Genomic DNA, 20,989 nt, shown 5'->3' on the forward strand with positions numbered 1-20,989 from the left:
GCTGTCTACAGAATGCAGAGGTTTGGGTTTTCTAACAATTAACTTTGAAGAAAGTGGCATTTGGAAAAATGTTGTATTTTTGCAATAGAGGAAGAGATTAAAAAGAGAACCTGCAGAAATTGTGCCTACTGATAGTGATCTTACACAACTCAGAAATGTGCTTGAGGAGCCAGAACTGGCAGTCAGCATCCTGGAATAAGGGGTCGCTGTTGGAGGAAGAAGCAGTGTATGATGCTTTGACTGAATACAAAATCGCGGACGTCATCCAAGACAAGGGGAGAGTAATTGTAACCCCTTTTCTGGAGGATTGTGGCACTTTAGGGCACATAACTAATTTATATCTTATTTATTTTGAATATGCCATACTGGGTCAGACCAAGGGTCCATCAAGCCCAGCATCCTGTTTCCAACAGTGGCCAATCCAGGCCATAAGAACCTGGCAAGTTCCCAAAAACTAAGTCTATTCCATGTTACCATTGCTAATGGCAGTGGCTATTCTCTAGGTGAACTTAATAGCAGGTAATGGACTTCACCTCCAAGAACTTATCCAATCCTTTTTTAAACACAGCTATACTAACTGTACTAACCACATCTTCAGGGGCTGCTCTGGCTAGTGATTCCATCCCACACTTGACTCTCAGTCTTTGGGGGGGGGAATTCTTTTTATGGGTGAAGCTCTCACTTATGGTCCAGATGATGTTAAAAGGTTGTCTGTGTGTATTGCTGTAGTGGTGCTTACCATGAGGTGAGAAACTGTAAGAATTCAGATAGGACCAGGTTTGGGTGTTACATAAAAGTTTACTGATTAATACTCATAAATTAAAATCCATCCATCCGTTATATTGAAGTACATCTGAATGTTGGTATATGTGTGGTTCTAGGTAGGTAGGTGTCCTTTTTTCAGGCATTTGGGCAGCCCCATGGTGTGTTTAATGCACTCAGTGTACCCAGCAGCTGTGAGGGATCCTAATGGAAGGGTCCCCAACTTTACAGCAAAAATCCTTCCTTTACCGTCTTCTTCTCAGGCACCCAGTCTGTCCTGGTCCCTTGGTGTATGGAGATCTGATTGGGGTCTCCAGCTCTTGCTCTTTCTTCCTTAGCAGTTTTTTCATCCTGTATTTACTGATATTTCTGGGGGGACTTGTCTTAGGGAAAGTCAGGAGGATCAGGCAAGTTCTCAGCTCTACAATCCCAGTGGGGAAGGAGGATCCAAAAACCTCCCCACACTTCTAAATTCCAAAAAATACTTTAAAGCTTAAGCTGGATACATCTTAAGTGTAGGTGTAATGTGGTCCTTCACTAATACACGCAGGAAGGACCACAGTACACATCTTACGAGACCTCCACTGGCTCCCTATCTCCTTCAGAATTCTCTACAAGAGCCTCTCCCTTATACACAAGACCCTACACAACCAGAACATGCACTGGCTAAATGACTCCCTCCACGTCCGTACTTCCAATAGACCCACCAGATACGCCTATAAAGGAACCCTTCACATACCTTCTCCTAAACTCACACATCTCTCCTCCATGAGGGATCGAGCATTATCAATAGCAGGACCCTCAAACTGGAACTCAATGCCTCCTGACCTCCGCAGGGAACCTTGTACACAGAAATTAAAAAAAAAAAAATTAAAAACATGGCTCGTCAAACAGGCTTTCACCTAATGCCCCTTATCCATCTCATTCTTCCTCCCATAAACCTCCTTTTTCACACCCCTATTTACATGATCCTTCTCTCTGTCCAACCCTTCCAACTATACATTGATGATCCCCCTATCCTGCCTTTACATGCGCTCTCAATCTTTAAACCTCTTTAACTGTAAACCTCATAGAGTTTTCCACATGTTAATTGTTATGTTCCTCAATTGAAATCCTGATATCTTTCACGTTACCCTATTTTATATTTATTCTTATGTTTATAGCTACATTTACCTTAATTTAACTTATGTTACAAACTGTTCTCTGTAAACATTATTCTATATTATATAATCACCCTGTTCCATGTAAACCGATGCGATGTGTAAACGGCTATCGGTATATAAAAGCCAATAAATAAATAAATAAACAAACAAACAAACAAACAAACTTCTGTCTAGGATTTAGAATAGGCTCAGAGTTCCTTGGTCCCCTGGTGAGAGCCCTTTTGCCCCTAAAGGGTATCAGGCTTACAAATATAACTCTCTGCAAATTAAGACGACGGTCCTCTGGCAGGGAGTGCACGGGTAATGTGTCACTTCTAAAATAAACTCCTTTGGGTGAAGCTGGGAGGCCTCACCAGCATGTAAAAATCAGATATCCTTATTCTTCCCTTGCTTCCTCATACTGACTCCCACGGTGTCTTAAAATGGCCGGGCTAACTAGTCTTCAGGCATCCAGTCCAGCCTTCCCAGGTGGGAGGGATATGGATGGCTCCTTACTAGAGTGACAGTGACATCTGGTGGCCAGGCCGGGAGGGGCTGCCACATAAGGGACCATGAGTCGGAAGATCCTAATTAAGGAGCCTGCCAGTGTGCCCAAGCACTCAGGAGGCAAACTATGGCGACGTGGCTAGGGTCGCAACATGTTGTGAGGTCTGTGAAACTCTTGATATCAGCAGCTCTGCAGAAAAAAATGTACTGCTAGAAAACATTAAATGATTGCCTTAAAAAAAAAAAAAGATTTATTTTGTTTATTTTGTGACGTTTGCAGCAGTAGAAAAAAGCAAAAGTATGACTGTTGGGAATAATCCATTGTTGTCGGTATGGACCCTTTTATACTGAGGGTGATCCCTATAACGCAGGTCACCTTGCATCCTCCAATATTAATGAATAAATCACTGACCATTTCAAGAGTTATTTCCTTTGGAGGTTATAACTATGAATGTCACTTTGTAAACAACAGTATATAAAATGTCAAAATAAAAAAGAAATAAAAATAAATGCTGCTTTAGATCAGGTATTTTGCTTTTGGCAAGGGATAATATATGAACTGGGAAAATTATTGTGAGCATTCTAGTTTGATACTCTGGATCAGCAGACATCTAGATGGAGTTAATTCATTTTAAAGGTGCCTTAGATGTGCTTTCCACACCAAATATGATTACAGATTGAACTTTTTCGGTGGAGTTTTTAGCCAAAAGAGAAAAATGACTTTGTTGATTAATGTTGCATTGCTACATACTATAGGTTGAAGTCCACAGCAGGAGACACAACAGTTGATTAATTCAGTTTTGAATCATGTTCTTATTGTTTATTTAATTATAAGAAGGGAGCAATCTGCACTCAGCAAATAGTATACAGTCCCGAAAAGAGTGCAAGAAGCAATATAGGTCCAATACTTTCTAATCCAAAATGTATTTATTTTAATTTTTAAAAGTTCAAGAAGGCCACTCCAATTATCAAAACATATACAAGTGATAGACTGCTTCAGGGTCCCCCGACACGGACCCCGTGTTTCGCCCGAAGGCTGCGTCGGGAGGGACAGTCTGTGAAGTTAACGAAAGCTTAAAGACAGCTGAGGAATTCATACAGCTTAAACGGCAGTGAGGGCAAATTGGGCAGAACTCTGACCGTCTAAGCGGTTTACAAATAAACATACATAATTAAAATAACAATACAAATAAAAACATAACACATGTTACATTTACAATGCTGACTAATTTTACAAAAGAAGTCCATTGAGGGAGCAGAAATGTTTCTTTTAAGATTCAACTAATTTTATAAGCCGAGGTAAAAAGATAGAATTTAAAAAAATAACTAAAAACCTTTCTTATTGGCTGTCAATCGAAGTTCCTTGGGAATAGAGTTCCAAAGGATAGGTCCTGCAGCAGAGAATATTGTTGATTTTAGTGCAGTTGATCTGAACATTAATTTGAAAGCTGCACAGTAACATGCCAGTCATCTTAAGATCATTAGTTACATTTAAAGTTTTTAAATAATTTGCCACTTTGATGGTATCTTTTTTTGTTCTACAGTAATGATTTGTGTTTTTTCTGAATTTGTTAGAATTGCACATAACATCTTAAGGATGGATGATAGTATTCATCCTGTAGAACACTATATGTTGCCAACTGTAGTAGATATGGAATATCTTACAAATTATACCATGTGCACATAGGTAGAAGGTCCCAGGTACCAGGTCATCTAAGTGGCATGATGCAGCGTAGTTCAGGGGTGGCCAACTCTGGTCCCCAAAAGCCACAAACTGGTTTGGTTTGCTTTTCAGAATATCCACAGTGAAATATGAATGTGAGAGATTTACATACAGTGGAGGCAATGCATGCAGCTCTTCTGCATATTCGTTAGGGACATGTTGAAAACAAAGCCCTATTGGTGGCTCTTGAGGACCAGAGCTGGCCACCCCTGGTATAGCATTTAAATCTGACATGCCTTTCCACTAAAAAGTGCCCAGAGGAAGAGGTGCCACAGTCACTTACAAATAATAAAATAGTAAACGCATTTTAAAAGTGGCGTAAATAAAAATGTAAAATTCATGTGTTAAAACATAATTAATATTCCTAAATAAAATATCAGAATCTATAGACTCTAAAGAAACAACAGAAATATATCTTTAACATCAGAATCCTGGTGGAACAGCCACGTTTTCGCCGGACATCTGTCAAAGAACTATCTGCAAGGCAAGCTTCTCTAGAAAGGGAATTCCATAAGAATGGAATGGAGGAGGAAAAGGCCCGGCCCCCCCGAGTCCTAACAAATTTAACCAGAAGGAAAGCCTCCTGGGCTGATCTTAATGGACCAGGTGGGTAAACAAGCAGGCGATCCTGGAGATAAAATGCATTCTCCCCATTCAAAGTTGTAAAAGCTAATGCTTTAAATCTGGGCATGAAAATGGACAGGCAGCCAATGTAAACTCTTCAGGGTTTATACTCTCTCTCTGTACTCACAGCCTGTCGGCACACGAGCAGCTGAAATCTGAAAGTCTCTGTACAGTCTTCAGAGAGAGGCCCACGTGCAAAGCATCGCGATAAACTAAAGAAGAACGAGCGTGACTGATGTAGCCAAATCTGACTTCAGATAAGCTCGTACGGGCCGATGCAATGCTTGGGCGCAGAAAACGCGCGCTCAGCCGCCTCTCCCGGGCGCGCGACGCAATATTTAAATGAGAGGGGGGGGGAGGGTCGCGCTAGAAAGGAGGGGCTAGGGAAAATTGTGCGGCCCTAGCGCTTCCTTGGCTGTCAGCGGTGGGTTGGGAAAACAGACGCTCAGTCCGAGCGTCTCTTTAATCCTGCTACTGGCACAAGATACACGGCCTGGACCGGTTAGGTTTCACGTGTATATTGGGGCCCCGGAATTCTTTTTTCCCCCCCCCCCCCCCCCCCCGACACTTTTCTTTTTTTTCACCTGAATCTGCTTTCTGTGCTTCCTCCTACTTGGTATCGTGATGATACTAATAGGAGGAATCACAGAAAGCAGGAATTTTTTTTTTTATCAATGAGTCCTTGAGCGTGGCAGACCTTTATGCCAGCACTGGGCTGGCGTAAAATGTGCTGCGTTTCAATGGGCACGTAGGCTGTGCGGGAATTTTTTGGCATCGCGGGTTATTAGTTAATAGCCTCATCTACATGGAATTTATATCTGTAGCATGTGACCCCAATGAAACCCTAAGCTGAACATATCTGCATAGAGGTGGAATTGTAAGCCACATTGTCTAATCACCTTAGCTAATGGTTTTAAATAGATGTTAAATGAAAATGGGGAGAAAACTGAACCTTGGGGAACCCCACATATCAAAGGCTGTGGGAAAGAACAAGATTCCCCTGACACCACCTGTTGAGATCTCCTCTTCAAAAAAAAGATCAGAACCAGCCTAGGACAGTGACTCGCAAACCAAGTCCTGCCAACAAAATACCCTGGTTAATAATGTCAGAATCAATAGTTCAGCCGAGTAAAACTAGTAGGGGTGTATAATGTTCGTATCTGATGCAGGTTGTCCAACAGAGCCACCAGCAATGTTTCTGTATTGTGTCCTGATCTAAAACTGACTGCATCAGGTTTAGAAATTTAGAGTTGTCCATTAACTTTGAATTCGTAAAACCTCTACTCGCTCGGTTACTTTAGGTAGGAACGGTACGTTTGACGCATGCTTGAAATTATCCAGGTTTTTCAGATCACTCTCTCACACTCATACACATGCACTCGCATAATACATACATACTCTCTAATTCATGCACTCTCTCCCACACACACAGTCTCCGTGTCTCACAAACACTCCCTCTGTCTCGCAGACTCATGCTCTCGCTCTCTCACACTTGCTGGTTTTCCTTCGTGCTCTCTATTTAGCGTTACTGCGGGTACACGGTACAGGCACTGGAGGGGGGAAGGCTTGGAGACGTATGGATGGCAATGCTTCGCCAGTCCCAGTATGTAGTGGGTGACTGCGGTACCAAGCCTCTTTTTTCCTACAAAAGTCACCATGTCTGCCCCAGTTAAAATGAAAACCAGAGGCCTGTCCCACCACTGCCATCTGCTCCTTAGCATCTGTGCTGGCACTGTGAGCAGGTTCAAAGCTGTCGGGATGGCACTTCCTGTTTCCCGATTTTGTACACGGCAGGAAGTGCCGATCTGCGAGCTTTGCTCTTGAGACCTGCTAATTCTACGGATTGACTTGTCGGGGTAGATTTAGCCTGATAGTGCTCAATACGGTGCTATCTGGATAAATATGCTTGCCTACTCTTACCTTGCCTCTAAACCCCACCCACTTTGTGTCCCATTAACGTTGCTCACTCAAAAAAATTTTGTGTAAAAAAAAAAAACAAAACAAAAAATACCCAAAACAAAAAAAAAAGTTGCCCGGACAAAGGGTGGTTATTTCTTAAAAGGCAGCTTTATGCAGGTAAAAACTGATGTTAGCTGTTTAAATCTTCTGAAATTGACCTCCTAGTGATCGGACGGACGGGGCAGGGGCTTTACCTATATTTCTTCAAGGTCAATATTCAGAAAAGCGGCGAGCAGACAAGGTATCCGGATAAAGTTAGATCATTTGTGAGGGGCATTCAGCGGGACAAGTCTCCCACCGAACCTACTCAAGTAATTTTAATCCGGGTGGCATCACCTGAATAACTTTAAACCTAACTGGATATATTTTGGACATAGCCCGGGAGGTTTCTTGGCTATGTTTAACCCAGTCCGGCTTATTCAGAACACAGCCAGGTAACCAGGTGAGGACGGACCTTCTGGGCCTTTAGACTCGAACCCCCTGCTCCCCAAAATACTTCAAAGCAGCGGCAGACTAATGCCGGATTTTTCCACCAAACCCTCCTAATCCTCCAATTAAAAAAAAAAAAAAAAAAAAAGAATTGGGCACTTCCAGTGTGGGGGCTGTGGGGGCTGCCCCCCACCGTCTCCTCCCAGGGCTCCTGGGAAAGTCCCGTGCAGCCGGCCCGTGGTCACGAAGCAAGCAGAAGCAGCAGGGCTCCCGGACCTGGGTATCTGGCAACATGGGCAGTCGCCTAGGCCGAAATTCAGGCCCGCCCCCTCCCCCCCTACGACATTGAGACTAAAAGTCTTCCTTTTATATCCCCCTCCCACCTGCAATCTTTTAACTGCGCTCCCCACCCCACCCCACCTGGACCCCCCCTCCTGAAAACCCAGCCGGGAGCAAGCTTCCGGTCATTTCCATAAGACTGTGATCGTGGGCTTCCAGCAGGGGGGGGGGGGGGGGGATGGGCTTCAGGAAGGTGCAGCTGAGGTTGTGGGTGGGTGGGCTGGGGAGCAGGAGGGCGCTTGGTGCTTTCGCTTATCTGCTGCTGTTCTAATGTAATGTTAAACCATTTGGGGCAAACGTCGTATTCAGAAAGGTGGGTAATGAATCCCAATTAATAATATATACATTACGTAATAAATATATATACATTTTGGTTTCGAGGGGGGGGGGCAGGCCTTGGGTCACATGGTCCCACTTTTTTCTTTGTAAATTTGGGGGGATTGGGGAGAATCGGAGAGGGGATCCAGGCCTTGTCGTACCTTGTCCAAACCCTGCTATTGGTGGCTCCCCCTCGCCTCACGATGAATGAACCCAAAATGAAAACCCAGGAATCAAAACAAGTCCTGGATCCCCAGCGGGCGTCCCTCTTTGGCGCTCTCTGTGCCCCCCCCCCCCCCACTTGTAAGGGGGGGCAGTGATGTCAACGACGTCAGGCCATGTTGAGACCTGCCCCCACATGGCAGGCTTTGCTGAACCCTCCAGCCTGGGGATAGCATTTGGAGGGGGAGGGGGGGGGGGGAACAGACTCTTCCCTGCTGTCGTCTTGGTAAAACCTGCGTCCTGTTCCGCCCTTGTCCTGAGAGAAGCTGTCTGGCCTGAGGAGAGGACCCATGTCCGGGTCGGTCCCGATGGGAAGCTGCTGTGATGCGGGGCTGCCACCCAGCCCTGAGAGGCCGAGCGGGTTGGAAGGGGAAGAACGATTAGATGAAAGGAGTTGGAGGGCGGCGAATGGGGTGAGTGGCTGGAGAGGAAAAGAAGCGGAGGAAGGAGAGATCCAAAATAAGACAAAAAGGTTGCAAGGAAAAAAAGATTTTCTCTCACTGTTTCTCTACCCCCTGTCGATTCATGGATGTGTCAATCACCAGAGAAGGAAAAACTGTGGCACCGCTACCCAGTCTGGCCACTAGATGTCGCTATCCCTGCCTTATGCGTACCCTTCAGGCCCTCCCACCAGGAGGCTTTGGATTGGATGGCTCAGTGCTATTTAGCTCGGCCTTTTTAACACTCGGGGGCTCAGTTAGAGAGAGCAGCTGCAGAGTAAACATGGATTTTTTTTCCCACACTCTGGTAAGGTCTCCCAGCCTTGCCCAAAGGAGTTTATTTCAGAAGAGATCCCTCACTGTGCACTCCCTGCCAGAGGGTCCTTCTTATAATTTACAGTGAGATAGACTTTTAAGCCTGATACCCCCTTTGGGGCAGGGAGCTCTCTTCAGGGGACCCTAAGACCTGTGAGCCTACTCTACTCCCTAGGTGGGCGAGCAGCGGCCATGGATCCTGCTGCGAGAAGGCGGCGAGGGCAGAGAAGATATCCAGATTAGGATTTAAAAGCAATTTTTGGAACTAATTAAAAAAAAAAAAAAAAAGTAGTGAGGAGGTTTTTGGATCCCCCTTCCCCACTGAGATTTCAGCGCAGGATTAATAGCCTGGGGTCCCCGGATTTTTCCACCAGAGAAATCACTTGCAGTATCAGCTAAGGAAAATGAACAACTGAACAAAAGGAAGGGAAGAGCAAGAGAAGGAGCTCCCATCCGGATTTCCCCTCCCCCAGGAATGAGGACAGGCTTGGGTGTCCACGGGAAGATCACGACTAAAGGTAGGATCTCTGCAAAGCACAGGGGGACCCCCCCCCCTGCACCAGGATTCCCACAGCACAGCCGCTGGGAGAGTCATGCGCATGTAAAACCACCATGGGCTCTACCCAGAACTCTGTAATAAGGACACCTACCTACGCAGAGAGAAAACCCCTGGAACTGTGCAGTCAGATGTACACTCATCGTTTTGGACAAATGGACTTTATTTAACTTTTAGGAATTAGTAAACTTTATTTTAACAAGCAGTCATGGTCCAGTCTGAGTTATCACAGCCTCTCACCGCACGAGAAGCACCTAAAGTACATCACACAGACACTGGCGACCTATAAACTAGAGCCTCCCCCCCCGGGATTAAGAGGCAGCCTGGGAGTGACTGGTTAGCTGGAGCAGCCCTTGGGACTTCACACCCCACTAAGGGTTACACAAGTATAAGAAATTTTCATTTTTTTAAACAGGTTTTGGGTTGGTTTGTTTGTTTTTTTGTGTTTTCCAGCAGTTTGTCGTCCCCTCCCCCCTCCTCGGTCAGAACTGGCTTCTATTTAAATCCAAGCCGCCCGACCCCGATAAGCACAAGGCAGCGTCTACAAACCCCACCCCACCCCCAGTTGTTAATACACCTAAATGATTTATTTGGACTGCCACCCCGAAAGTCTTCATTCGCAGTCACCTGAGCCTTTCCCCCCTCCCATCTCATCCTAGTGATAGTCCTCGGCCGGGGCTCCAAACTTACTCTTCCCCCTGAAACCCAGCTGGCGTGGACCTATAAGTCTGGCCAGTAGGCGGCGTCATTGAGCAATGGCCCCTAGGACTGTGAATGCCGCCTCTGCAGCAGCCCCCCCAGCCCTAATCAGAATGAAAGGTAGGCCTGGGAATCAGGCCCCCAGGGTCCTTCTCCGCACAGCATTGCCCCAGCATTTGTCACTGGGCTGGCTTTGTGTTTTTATATTTCAAAGATGACATGTTTTTTTTTCTTCCACAGAAATCAATGGGCCATTAAGTATGGACTGCCCTATGAGCAATTTTTCTAAGCTAGATGTGGTAATGGGACATAGACGGATGTGCAGTACAGCACCATAGCCTATGTTTTTCAAACTGGGACTTCAGCATTTGAAGCTGCAAACCTATTAGCATCAAAGTGTTTTGCTGGGCAGACTCGACGGACCATTTGGGTCCTTATCTGCCATCACTTATTGTGTTACTGCATCAGTCTTGGTCGGGGGAGCTCTGCCTGCTTCAGCCTGGTTGCTCACATCTGTCCCCCTTATCCAACTCTGCACTGCCTCCCTGCCCCTGGAGGAAAAGGGAATTCTTAGGCCCTGTTCTGTTCTGAACATTTATTGACCCTGTTCTGAATTCAGAACAGGGTCAATAAATGACCTCGCACACAATAAAACCACTTCCAGCGCTGGGCATCTAGTTTCTGTTGTCCCATACTAGGGCAAGTACCCCTGCAAAACTAGAAGCCGGGGCTGCAACTACTCTGACCCCGGAATGCTTTTAAGAATTTAAAAATTAATACGCGGCACAGGCCTGCACTATATATATGGTTACATGGAATAGACTTAGTTTTTGGGTACTTGCCAGGTTCTTGTGGCCTGGATTGGCCACTGTTGGAAACAGGTTGCTGGGCTTGATGGACCCTTGGTCTGACCCAGTATGGCATTTTCTTATGTTCTTATAAAAAATTATATATATATATATATATATATATAATTGTTTTTTTTATAAAAGCCGCCAGTTACTGCTTTAGTTTAATGGGAGCTCATTACGTCGTATGTACGTATTTGCATGCTTGTGACTATGAAATCAGAGAGAGAGAGTTTTTATCAAGTCCAGAAATGGAAGAACATTCTGCGTGTTTTCAGGATATGGGGAATTTGTAGAGGGGCTGGAGAGACCTTTAGCTGCAGTGGAACTCTGTTCCATTGAAAATTCCCATCACGTGGACCTTCTTCAGTTTCACAACATGATTAAAGCACTTTTGGAGAGACCAGGCACCATCTGGTGGTCTGTGGGGATCCACCGACAATCCTTAAGGCTGCCAAGACATAATTCTCCCCACAGTGATTAAACAACTTGGAAAATAGTTGTGCAGTGCATTCCCCAGCTGTCGCAGGCAGCAAGCTGGCCGTGGTTAACTCTTTGGAAGGCTTTGATTTATCTGAGCTTTATCTAGTAAAAATGTAAATGTCAAAGCTTTTATCTAACACCGTTAAATATTAAAAATCTAGTATTTCTTTTTCATATTTTTTGATCCAAATCATTGTACAGATACAGAGCCATGTGCGTTAGGAATTGCCTCTGTATAACAAAATGAGAGAGAGAGAGAGAACCTTTAGTACCGCTGGCCCGTAATGAACAGTTGGTAATTCTGAACAACTGAATATTATTTCAGAATGGTGACTTCCAATATTTCCTTCTACATTGATCATAAAATGTATTTATTTATATTATTTTGTATACTGATATTCTGTGATCAGTCATACCGGTTCAAATCTCTTGAATCCATGTGATGTCCTTGGAATTCATCTTTTTTTTTTTTTTGTATACTGTAGTTGTGAATTAGATGATTTATAGTGACTTTCACTATAAATACTACCTAGGAAATGATTTTTGCTCTTGAAATATTTTAGGAATTTTTTTGCATGGTCTCAATTTTTTTTTTTTTTAAATATTAAAACTCCTCAGCAGGGTGGGAGCATGGTGGTGGTGGGTCCGTCCCCGTCCCACCCTTGATTTGTCTCTAGACGCACAAGTAGTGCACATCGATGCCTTGCTTCCAATAGCCATGATTGATTCTGTTGTTTCCAGGTGGCAAGGGTAATCTGCAGCACTGAGCCATGAGTGCCGACACCAGTCAAGGCGTGATTACCACCGCTCCTCCTCCCAGCATGCCTCACAAAGAGAGATACTTTGACCGCATCGATGAGAATGACCCCAACTACCTCCGTGAGAGGAACATGTCTCCTGATCTGAGGCAGGACTTCAACATGATGGAGCAAAAGAAGCGAGTCACTCAGATGCTGCAGTGCCCCGTGAGTATGCTTAATTGTAGGAGGAACAAAGGGGATGCAGGAAATTCCTAGCGACTCCACGATGGGAGGCAGAAGGAATTCAGGGTGGCTCAGCTTTTGCTGATAGGCGGTGTAATTTGCAAAACGTTTGGCCGCAGGTTCCTGGAAGGGCTGCAGGCAACGCTTTTTATTGTGGGGCTTGCTTTTTTTCCCCTGATTTTGTTTTCCTGCTGACAAATCGGCTTCGTAAAAGCAGTAGAAAAGTAGCTAAGCCTGCAAGAGAAGCACTTAAGCAAAACCTTGGAAGGGCTGAAGAGGGAACGGAAAGAAGGAATCACTCTCCGTTTGCCTGCAGGTCAGGTTTTCTTTTCTTGTGGTTGGTTGGTGTAGAAAGAAATAATCAGAAAGTAGCTAAACATTATCAAGGAATTATGACAGAAACTTTGGACAAAGTTTAATATTTCTTCCTTTTTGGAATGAGCTGATGGAGCTTGTATGTTTAATTTGGAATCCAAGTGATTTTTGCAATACAGGCAAATGGAATTTGGTGCAATCTGACAATGTTTTCCTTACTTAAATATTATGAAAAATTATCAAATTTTGTCTCGATGGGTCTCAGATTCCTTTCTGTGTCTATCCTCTCTTCTTTAAAACCACCGGAGCATGAAAAAAAAAAAAAAAAGCTGCTGAACAACTGAGAGGAGATTCACAAATCTGCCCTGAGTCTGGTGGAGACTGTCACTTACCTAGAGGAATAACTATCCTTAAGAATATATGGAAAATGTTTTTCTTATTTTAGTTAATGAAATGTAGAAAAAGAGAACAGTTTGATTCAGTACCAGGCTAGTTGATCTGCTCTCTTGTCTGACACATTGGGGCAAAGGCTGTGCACAGGGACGGCTGTATAATGAAACAAGGTGAGGTGCCCGCCTCAGGTGGCAAAAAGTGTCCCCTAAAAATTCTCCTACAGCAGCCGCCTCACTTTGCCTAAGTGCCCATAGCTGGGATGTGAGGCCAGCGGGGCTGCAGCTGAGACATCCAGCAGGGCCCATCCCGCTGAGGCTGGAAGACCAGGCCTGGTGGAGCCTCAGGACTGGGATGGCTATGGCAGAGCCCCGCAGCCAGAAGTCTAGGCCTGCTGGTGCTTTAAAGAGGAGCATGGCCACAACTGGAAGAATAGACCCGGGAAGCCTGAGTGCGCGTGAGAGTGAGAACCTGTGTGCATGGGTGTGTTAGAGTAAGAGTGAGTCTGTGTTGATGTTTGAGAGAGCACGTGTATGAGTCTGTATGCATGCATGTGTGAGGGAGAAGGGGTGTGTGAGAGCCTGTATGCATGGGTGTGTATGTGTATATGTGAGAGCGTGCATGAGAGCTTGTATGCATCTGTGTGTGAGGGGGAGAAAGCATCTATATTTGAGAGAGAGGGTGAGAGTGTATTGGTGTGTGTATGTATGTGTGTGTGTGTGTGTAAGAGAGAGGATAAAGTTTGTGTAGCCTTCTTCCACACAGCAATTTCAGGATGACTGCAAATCAAAAGATTTCAGAGAGGCAAAGCAGGGAATTCTTTTTTTATTCGTATAAATTTTAATTTGGATGATGTTTGTTTATTTAGAAATATTTTATTGTTTTTTTAAGACCTATTTGAGATTATTTATTGAATGATCTGTTTGCCAGCTGTTTTGTAATATTTATTCTGTCTATTAATATAGTTTTGCTCTTATAATAGATGTTATATTTCTTGATTTTATTATTGCTTTATGTGCAGTGATAGTGTTTCTGTTGCACTGCATACAGAGTCTGACTTCCTGTGGTTTCCAGTTCAGTTTTTGTCTGCACATTTCTATTTCTATTTTATGGTATCTTTTTTTTCTGTATTTCATGAGGGTCCGTCTGTGTTCTGCATGTGTGACTGAGGTGAGATATTCTGCTACCGTAGCATGTAATTTCTATTTATTGATCTGTAGCAGCCGGGCTTGTGCTGTTCTCCTAATAGGAGGTATATTGGTTTTAGAGCTTGGCGTAATATTTGCAGTGTTGCCTTTTCGTAGATAGGATTGTTACTGTTTGAGTGCTAGCAGTTAATGCTTTTTTAGTATGGGAAGTTTACTATATTGTAACTGTAATTCAGTTTATTCATGGCTTTCTGAGGCTCAAGCCCATGTGAAACGCACTTTACAATAGGTCCTAAGTGTCTTTAGGCAGGGTTTTCAAGTTGGCACCATGTAAAAATAATATACATGTTGTGCTATTTTTAACTCAGAAGACTGTGAATGTCCTTTTTCATGCATAATTGTTAATTATGTGTGGTGAAAGCTTGGAGGGAGGGGTGCAGGGTTCTAAGGTTCACCTAGTGCACCTAATAGCCTTGCACTGACCTGGAGAGAGTGCACCACACACAGACCCCACCATGCCCCTATTTCCCATTTCTCCAGGGGGCAAATGCTGGAGAAAGGTGGGAGGCAGGTGGCAGGGTTGCCAGCTTCCTAGAAGTATTAGCACTGATGCACTCTGCCTCTCCTCTGAGAACTCTGACCCCCTGCTTTCCCCCTTCTGCAGTATTTCAAATAACCGAACGGGCCAGACTACAAAGGGACCCCTCTCAATGATTTGACCTGTGCCATGCCTTGGGGTGGGGGATGCCACCTTATCCCTCACCTCAGGCAGCAGATTCCCTCAGGTCAGCATCTACCTTGGCTGTCCTGCCCACAGCGGCTATGGTGGTTTTCTGTTCCTCTGCCTCAAACTCCGCTTTCTTCTTAGTTTCCTCCTCCTGAGTTCTAGCTCTGGCTAATTTTACAGCGGTCTCTTGTTTACTGAAGGAAGTGTGTCCCCGTGCGCTTCTGCCTCTCTGCGTGCCCTGGTGGCGGCTGCACTTGCTGAGGACATGTTTGAGCAGACTGTCTTCCGTGACCTTGAGGTCCACGAGGAGCATTTGGAAAGGTTAGAATCCTGGGATGCTGTTTCCTTTAAACTCTCAGTCCCTTGCTGTGCTTCTGCAATAGCACTTTGCACTAGATTGTCACGTTCTAGATCAATGACCCTGTGCAGATCTCTCCCTTCCGTGCTGTCTTCAGTATTGATGTTCATCCGGAGTGCAAGGATTTTTCTGATTGGAGTCAATAACATTTATAACTATACTTGAGTTGGTTAATAGCTTGTTGAAAGTCTTCTAACCTGGAAGCGCAAACACATTTGAGTATCAGAGAGGGGACTCTCCCCCACATTCGTCAATTTTGAATTTCTCCCCAATAGGTGCTTCCCTTTACAAGCAGCAACAGGAGCAGTGACCACTGACAGGGTGGACTCATTTGCGTTTTTTCCCTGAGTGGGCTTTCTGTTGGATCAGCCCCGTCCATGCTGTATCAGGTTGCAGCTCACAGATTCACTCTGCTCTTCCAGCTGCTGATGTAACCACAGATGGAAGGGGGGATATGATCGTGCTCCCAGGCTGAGCAACAGACTTGCACAGTGGAAGCGTCTTTTAGATACAGATGAGCAGTTACATGCAGGCTACGCTTTATTTTACTTTGAAGACAAGTCTATAAGGCCAGACCTAGAGTAATCTTTGATTAAGAACTTCTTTAATTTCACGCTCTTTTCACTATTCTGTCCTCAGCTTCCCGAGGTTGGGAGCCTATACAGAGAGTTTAAACCTCTTCCTTGCTTTAAGCTTCCAAAGTCAGAGAAAACTCAGATCATAATACCAAAACATTTATTGCATGATAAACAGTTTGGCGCTCGGTGCAGATGGCATGGTATTAAAGACAATACTATGCTCAAACAGCAGAACTCATGCAGTTGTGATCAGAAAATCTGAGAGCTCGGTCTGCAGGCGTAGAGGAAGCTGAGTCCCTCCGAAGACATCAGCGGTGGAGGAATAAATACAAAGGAAGGCAAGGAAGTAAGGTGAAAAGAGCGCTGCTTCTAGAGTCTGTAGAGGGGAGCTGCAAGCCAAGAGCCAGTTCCAAACTGAACTTTTAATCAGGAAGTAAGGTCTCCCCAAGGTTCCAAGAGGAAACAGACCAATAGGAAAGAAGCAAGAGAACAAAATCAGAGGGGGAGCAAACAGGAACAGATTCAATCAGAAGCTTAGCAACATTAAAAAATATCCAGTAAGAAAGAGAAACTCTACCTACCACATGCAGATAACTTGAGTTGAATAACCTTACAAATGACACCTGGTGGAAGCCTAGTAAGAAAGTATATTTACATACACATTTAAACATACTGCAAAGGAGATCACGTGATGCCTTGAACGGGGTAAGATTTGATTTCTTTTGCTCCGCTTTCCTTCCTGCCACATCCGCCTCCATTGCTCTCCCTGAACATAATTATAACTTGGTGGAAGAGAAGATCGCTTCGTTTTTACTTTGTGCGTCTGTTCTGGGCATGTCGGCTTGTCTGACCCAGCGAGATAAAGAGAGAGACAAAATCAAGCCCGGCACGAACAAAATGGCGGATGCGACTCACTTGCAGGAGGCCTTGACTACGTCCAGAGCAATGATTGATGAGTTGAAAGCAACAATGGTCGATGCTCTAGAGCTGGAGTTCCAGAAAATATTTGATAAATTGACTGAAATCAATGATCGAATGATATCTTTTGACACCCGATTCGAGGAGCTGGAACATCGCATTTCTGCGAATCAGGACATTGCTGCGGCCTTGGAGATGGAGGTGAATAGCCTAAAAACAGCTCTCAGTAAACATGAGGAGCGGATTAAGGAGCTGGAAAACTGCTCAAGGCAGAATAACTTGAGATTTGTCGGCTTCTCTGAATCCTTGCCTGAAGCGGGTCTCACGCCCTTCCTGGAATCATGGCTGGTGAGTACGCTGGGCCTAGAAGTGACGCGGGGACCCCTGCGATTAAATGGGCACATCAGCTGGGAGCACGGTGGGATGGCTCAGACAAATCTTTGGACTTTGTACACAAAACGGAGATCTTGCAAGCCACGCGTTCGGGAAAGAAACTCACCTATGAAAATAAGAACATATTAGTCTTCCAAGACTATTCCTCCAAGCTCTCTGCACTTCGGAAGGATTTCTCGTTGCTCTGGGCCTACAGTTTGCCTTGATCTACCCGGCTACGCTTCATGCTCATCTGCCAGAAGGAGTACAGTGGTGTCAGTCTGTGTCAGAGGCAGCCGATTTAGCCACTCGATAGGAAAAGGCAAATTTGAATTCTCAAGCTGACTCATAGCATTCCTCCTTTGTTCCCCTTGGTAATCTTTTTCTATTCATTTGTTTTGGGGGATGATGTCAGTCTCCCCTGATCAGTGTGCCAAGAGCTTGCTGGACTTGTCAGGCTCTGCACCGGGAACACAGGATCCTTTGCCTTTAATTATGCTTTGGCTAATCATAATTTACATATTTTTGGGGGGGTAGGACTGGTGCTGATTTTCTGTTCAACACTACCGGAGTTAATTGGACTTACCAGGCTCTATACCAGGAACACATCTTTCTTCTGTACCCTGGAGTTTCAGGGAACTCTGAGGACTTTAGATGAGTTGTTTTGGGAGGATTTTTTGCCACTCATGGACTGGTCATATGATTTCTCTGTTTCTTATATAACCGGGGGGGGAGGGGCAGGAGAGGGGTGTTTGGGGATGAATGTTGGCGGGTTGGGAGGATTATGGCATAAATGGTGATCTCACAACTTATGGTGTTGGTTATAGGACTGGGAGTGGGTTTGAGGGGGGCTGGGTGGGTGGGTTGTATTTGGTTTGTTCAGAACAGTTTAGTGTATCACATGGGCTATCTCACAGCAGTGAAGCATGACCGTGTTCGTAAGTTTCATGAGATTTGGGACCCATATTGTACGTGGAAAGGTAAATAGGGTCTGATGTTATCCGGAGCAGCAGATATCATAATAGGGGTCCCGGTGGGGGGGGAGGGGGGAATTGGGGGGCTGGGGGGGGGGAATTAAAACAAAATTGTTTGCATTTATTGTTCAACATACTGTTATACGGTTTCCTTGCAAGCCAGCTTTAATTATCCATGTTGGGTATTTGAGCGCAGTTTTCCTTCAACATGTACTCCACGGGCTATTTGTGTGCCATAGGTGTGATCTCTCATATAGTTGTAACAGGATTGTACTTTTCATTATGTATTATGGCGGGAATGCTAGTCAGCTCCTTGTTTGTATTTGGTTGATATAAATGCATAAATAAAAACTTTCAAAAAAAAAGAACAGTTTAGTGTGTGTGGGTTACTCCTGGATAAGGCTCTGACTGGTTAATATAGCCCCGGGGGGGGGGGGGGGGGGTCGCTCTAGCTGGGGAGGTGACCATCCTAGGATGTTGGTTTTTTTTTTTCTTTTGTATTCTCTAAATTTGGATCTCAATACTGGGTAAATCCACTTTAAAATTGATTTCTTGGAATATTTGCGGTATTCATACTCCCATAAAACAGAAAGATTCTTGATGCACTTAAACACTCTGCTGATAATGTGTTTCTTCAGGAAACGCATTTAAATGATATAGAGCATCTGAAGCTCCAGAGGGACTGGGTTGGGCACCTGCATTTCGCATCCGCTACTACTAGGTCTGCAGGAGTTGCCATTTTGACCAATAAAAATGTTCCTTTACAGGTCACTCCTCGGGGAAGGTATATTATTCTACAAGGAGCCATAGCTGGTCATCGGGTCATGCTCTGCAATATTTACGCTCCTAATCAATATGATTGTTCTTTTTTTTTGTCACATTGTCCAGAAGCTGTTGCCTATTATGGATGAGATAGTAGTAGTGGGTGGAGATTTTAATCTCACTGTGGACCCCATATTAGATAACTCACAACCCCAGAGGGGGTGTGAGGTTAGGAGCTCAAAAGGGTATTCCCTTTTTACTCTATGAACTACAATTTTTATTCTTGGCATACTTTACACCCTTTGAGAGAGGTGTTACTCATTTATCCTGGGCCCATGCTACCTGTTCTAGGCTAGATTATTTTTTTAATATCCAAATCTAGCTTTGCCTAGATTGAGGAGGCTGGTATTGGGCTTACATTGTGCGGGTTGGGAGGGGGGGTACGGCCTCTAGATTGGGGTGGAGGTTTCCTTATTTATATACGGATACTACTTTTCAGGATTACCTGAGGCAAAGGTGCTTAGAATGTGTCGAATAATGACAATCATTTTGAAGACTCCCCAATATTTCTTCTGGTATACCACTAAAGCCGTTTTAAGGGGGGGTATCACTTCCAACAGTGGCCAATCCAGGCCATAAGAACCTGGCAAGTACCCAAAAACTAAGTCTATTCCATGTTGCCATTGCTAATGGCAGTGGCTATTCTCTAAATGAACTTAATAGCAGGTAATGGACTTCTCCTCCAAGAACTTATCCAATCCTTTTTTAAACACAGCTATACTAACTGCACTAACCACATCCTCTGGCAACAAATTTCAGAGTTTAATTGTGCGTTGAGTAAAAAAGAACTTTCTCCGATTAGTTTTAAATGTGCCCCATGCTAACTTCATGGAGTGCCCCCTAGTCTTTCTACTATCCGAAAGAGTAAATAACCGATTCACATCTACCCGTTCTAGACCTCTCATGATTTTAAACACCTCTATCATATCCCCCCTCAGTCGTCTCTTCTCCAAGCTGAAAATTCCTAACCTTTTTAGTCTTTAGTCTTTCCTCATAAGGGAGTTGTTCCATTCCCCTTATCATTTTGGTAGCCCTCTCCTAATCCTGTAACTTTTCCTCCTAATCTTACTGTTCCTATGTATCCTAACCCTTGATCTGTTCAATGTAAAGTCCACCTATTATACTATAAACCAATATGATGTTGCTACGAATATCGGCATAGAAAAATGTATAAATAAATAAATATGCATTCCTTTGTAGATTATTATTCTCAATTATATATGTCTGAGGGAGTAGATTTGGATAAATGCCAAAGATTCTTGGGGATGTTAGGCTTGAAGTCTATCACAGTGGCGCACTTGCAGAAGTTGAATGGTTCATTAGTGCCAGAGAGGTAATAGTAGGGATTCAATCAGCTAAATTATTGAAGGCCCCAGGTCCTGATGGGTTTAGGGCATATTTCCATAAAATATTAATTGACCACATTCCCTCTTTACTCAGTAAGACATTTGCGGCTCTTATAGAGTGGAGCAGTTATCCTGAAGGAGCTAATAAACCAAAATGATAATACCAAAATAAGGGGAATGGAACAGCTCCCCTATGAGGAAAGACTAAAGAGGTTAGGACTTTTCAGCTTGGAGAAGAGACTGCTGAGGGGGGATATGATAGAGGTGTTTAAAATCATGAGAGGTCTAGAATGGGTAGATGTGAATCTGTTTTTTACTCTTTCTGATAATAGAAAGACTAGGGGGCACTCCATGAAGTTAGCATGTGGCACATTTAAAAACTAATCAGAGAAAGTTCTTTTTCACTCAACGCACAATTAAACTCTGGAATTTGTTGCCAGAAAATGTGGTTTTTGCAGTTAGTATAGCTGTGTTTAAAAAAGGATTGGATAAGTTCTTGGAGGAGAAGTCCATTACCTGCTGTTAATTAAGTTGACTTAGATAATAACCACCGCTATTACTAGCAACGTTAACATGGAATAGACTTAGTTTTTGGGTACTTGCCAGGTTCTTATGGCCTGGATTGGCCACTGTTGGAAACAGGATGCTGGGCTTGATGGACCCTTGGTCTGACCCAGTATGGCATGTTCATG

At 44.3% G+C, this 20,989-nt stretch overlaps 1 protein-coding gene across 1 annotated transcript in view; it reads left to right on the top strand.

The window, feature by feature from the left end:
• The window catches only part of ADD3 (adducin 3), a 379,802-nt gene that overhangs the window by 180,787 nt on the left and 178,026 nt on the right, over nucleotides 1-20,989 (top strand). The window contains 1 exon segment of the mRNA XM_029610347.1: nucleotides 12,108-12,331. Coding sequence (XP_029466207.1) covers nucleotides 12,137-12,331 — 195 coding nt within the window. The 5' untranslated portion in view covers nucleotides 12,108-12,136.

Source organism: Rhinatrema bivittatum, chromosome 7 (assembly GCF_901001135.1).
Source record: "Rhinatrema bivittatum chromosome 7, aRhiBiv1.1, whole genome shotgun sequence".
NCBI classification, from domain to species: Eukaryota; Metazoa; Chordata; class Amphibia; order Gymnophiona; family Rhinatrematidae; genus Rhinatrema; species Rhinatrema bivittatum.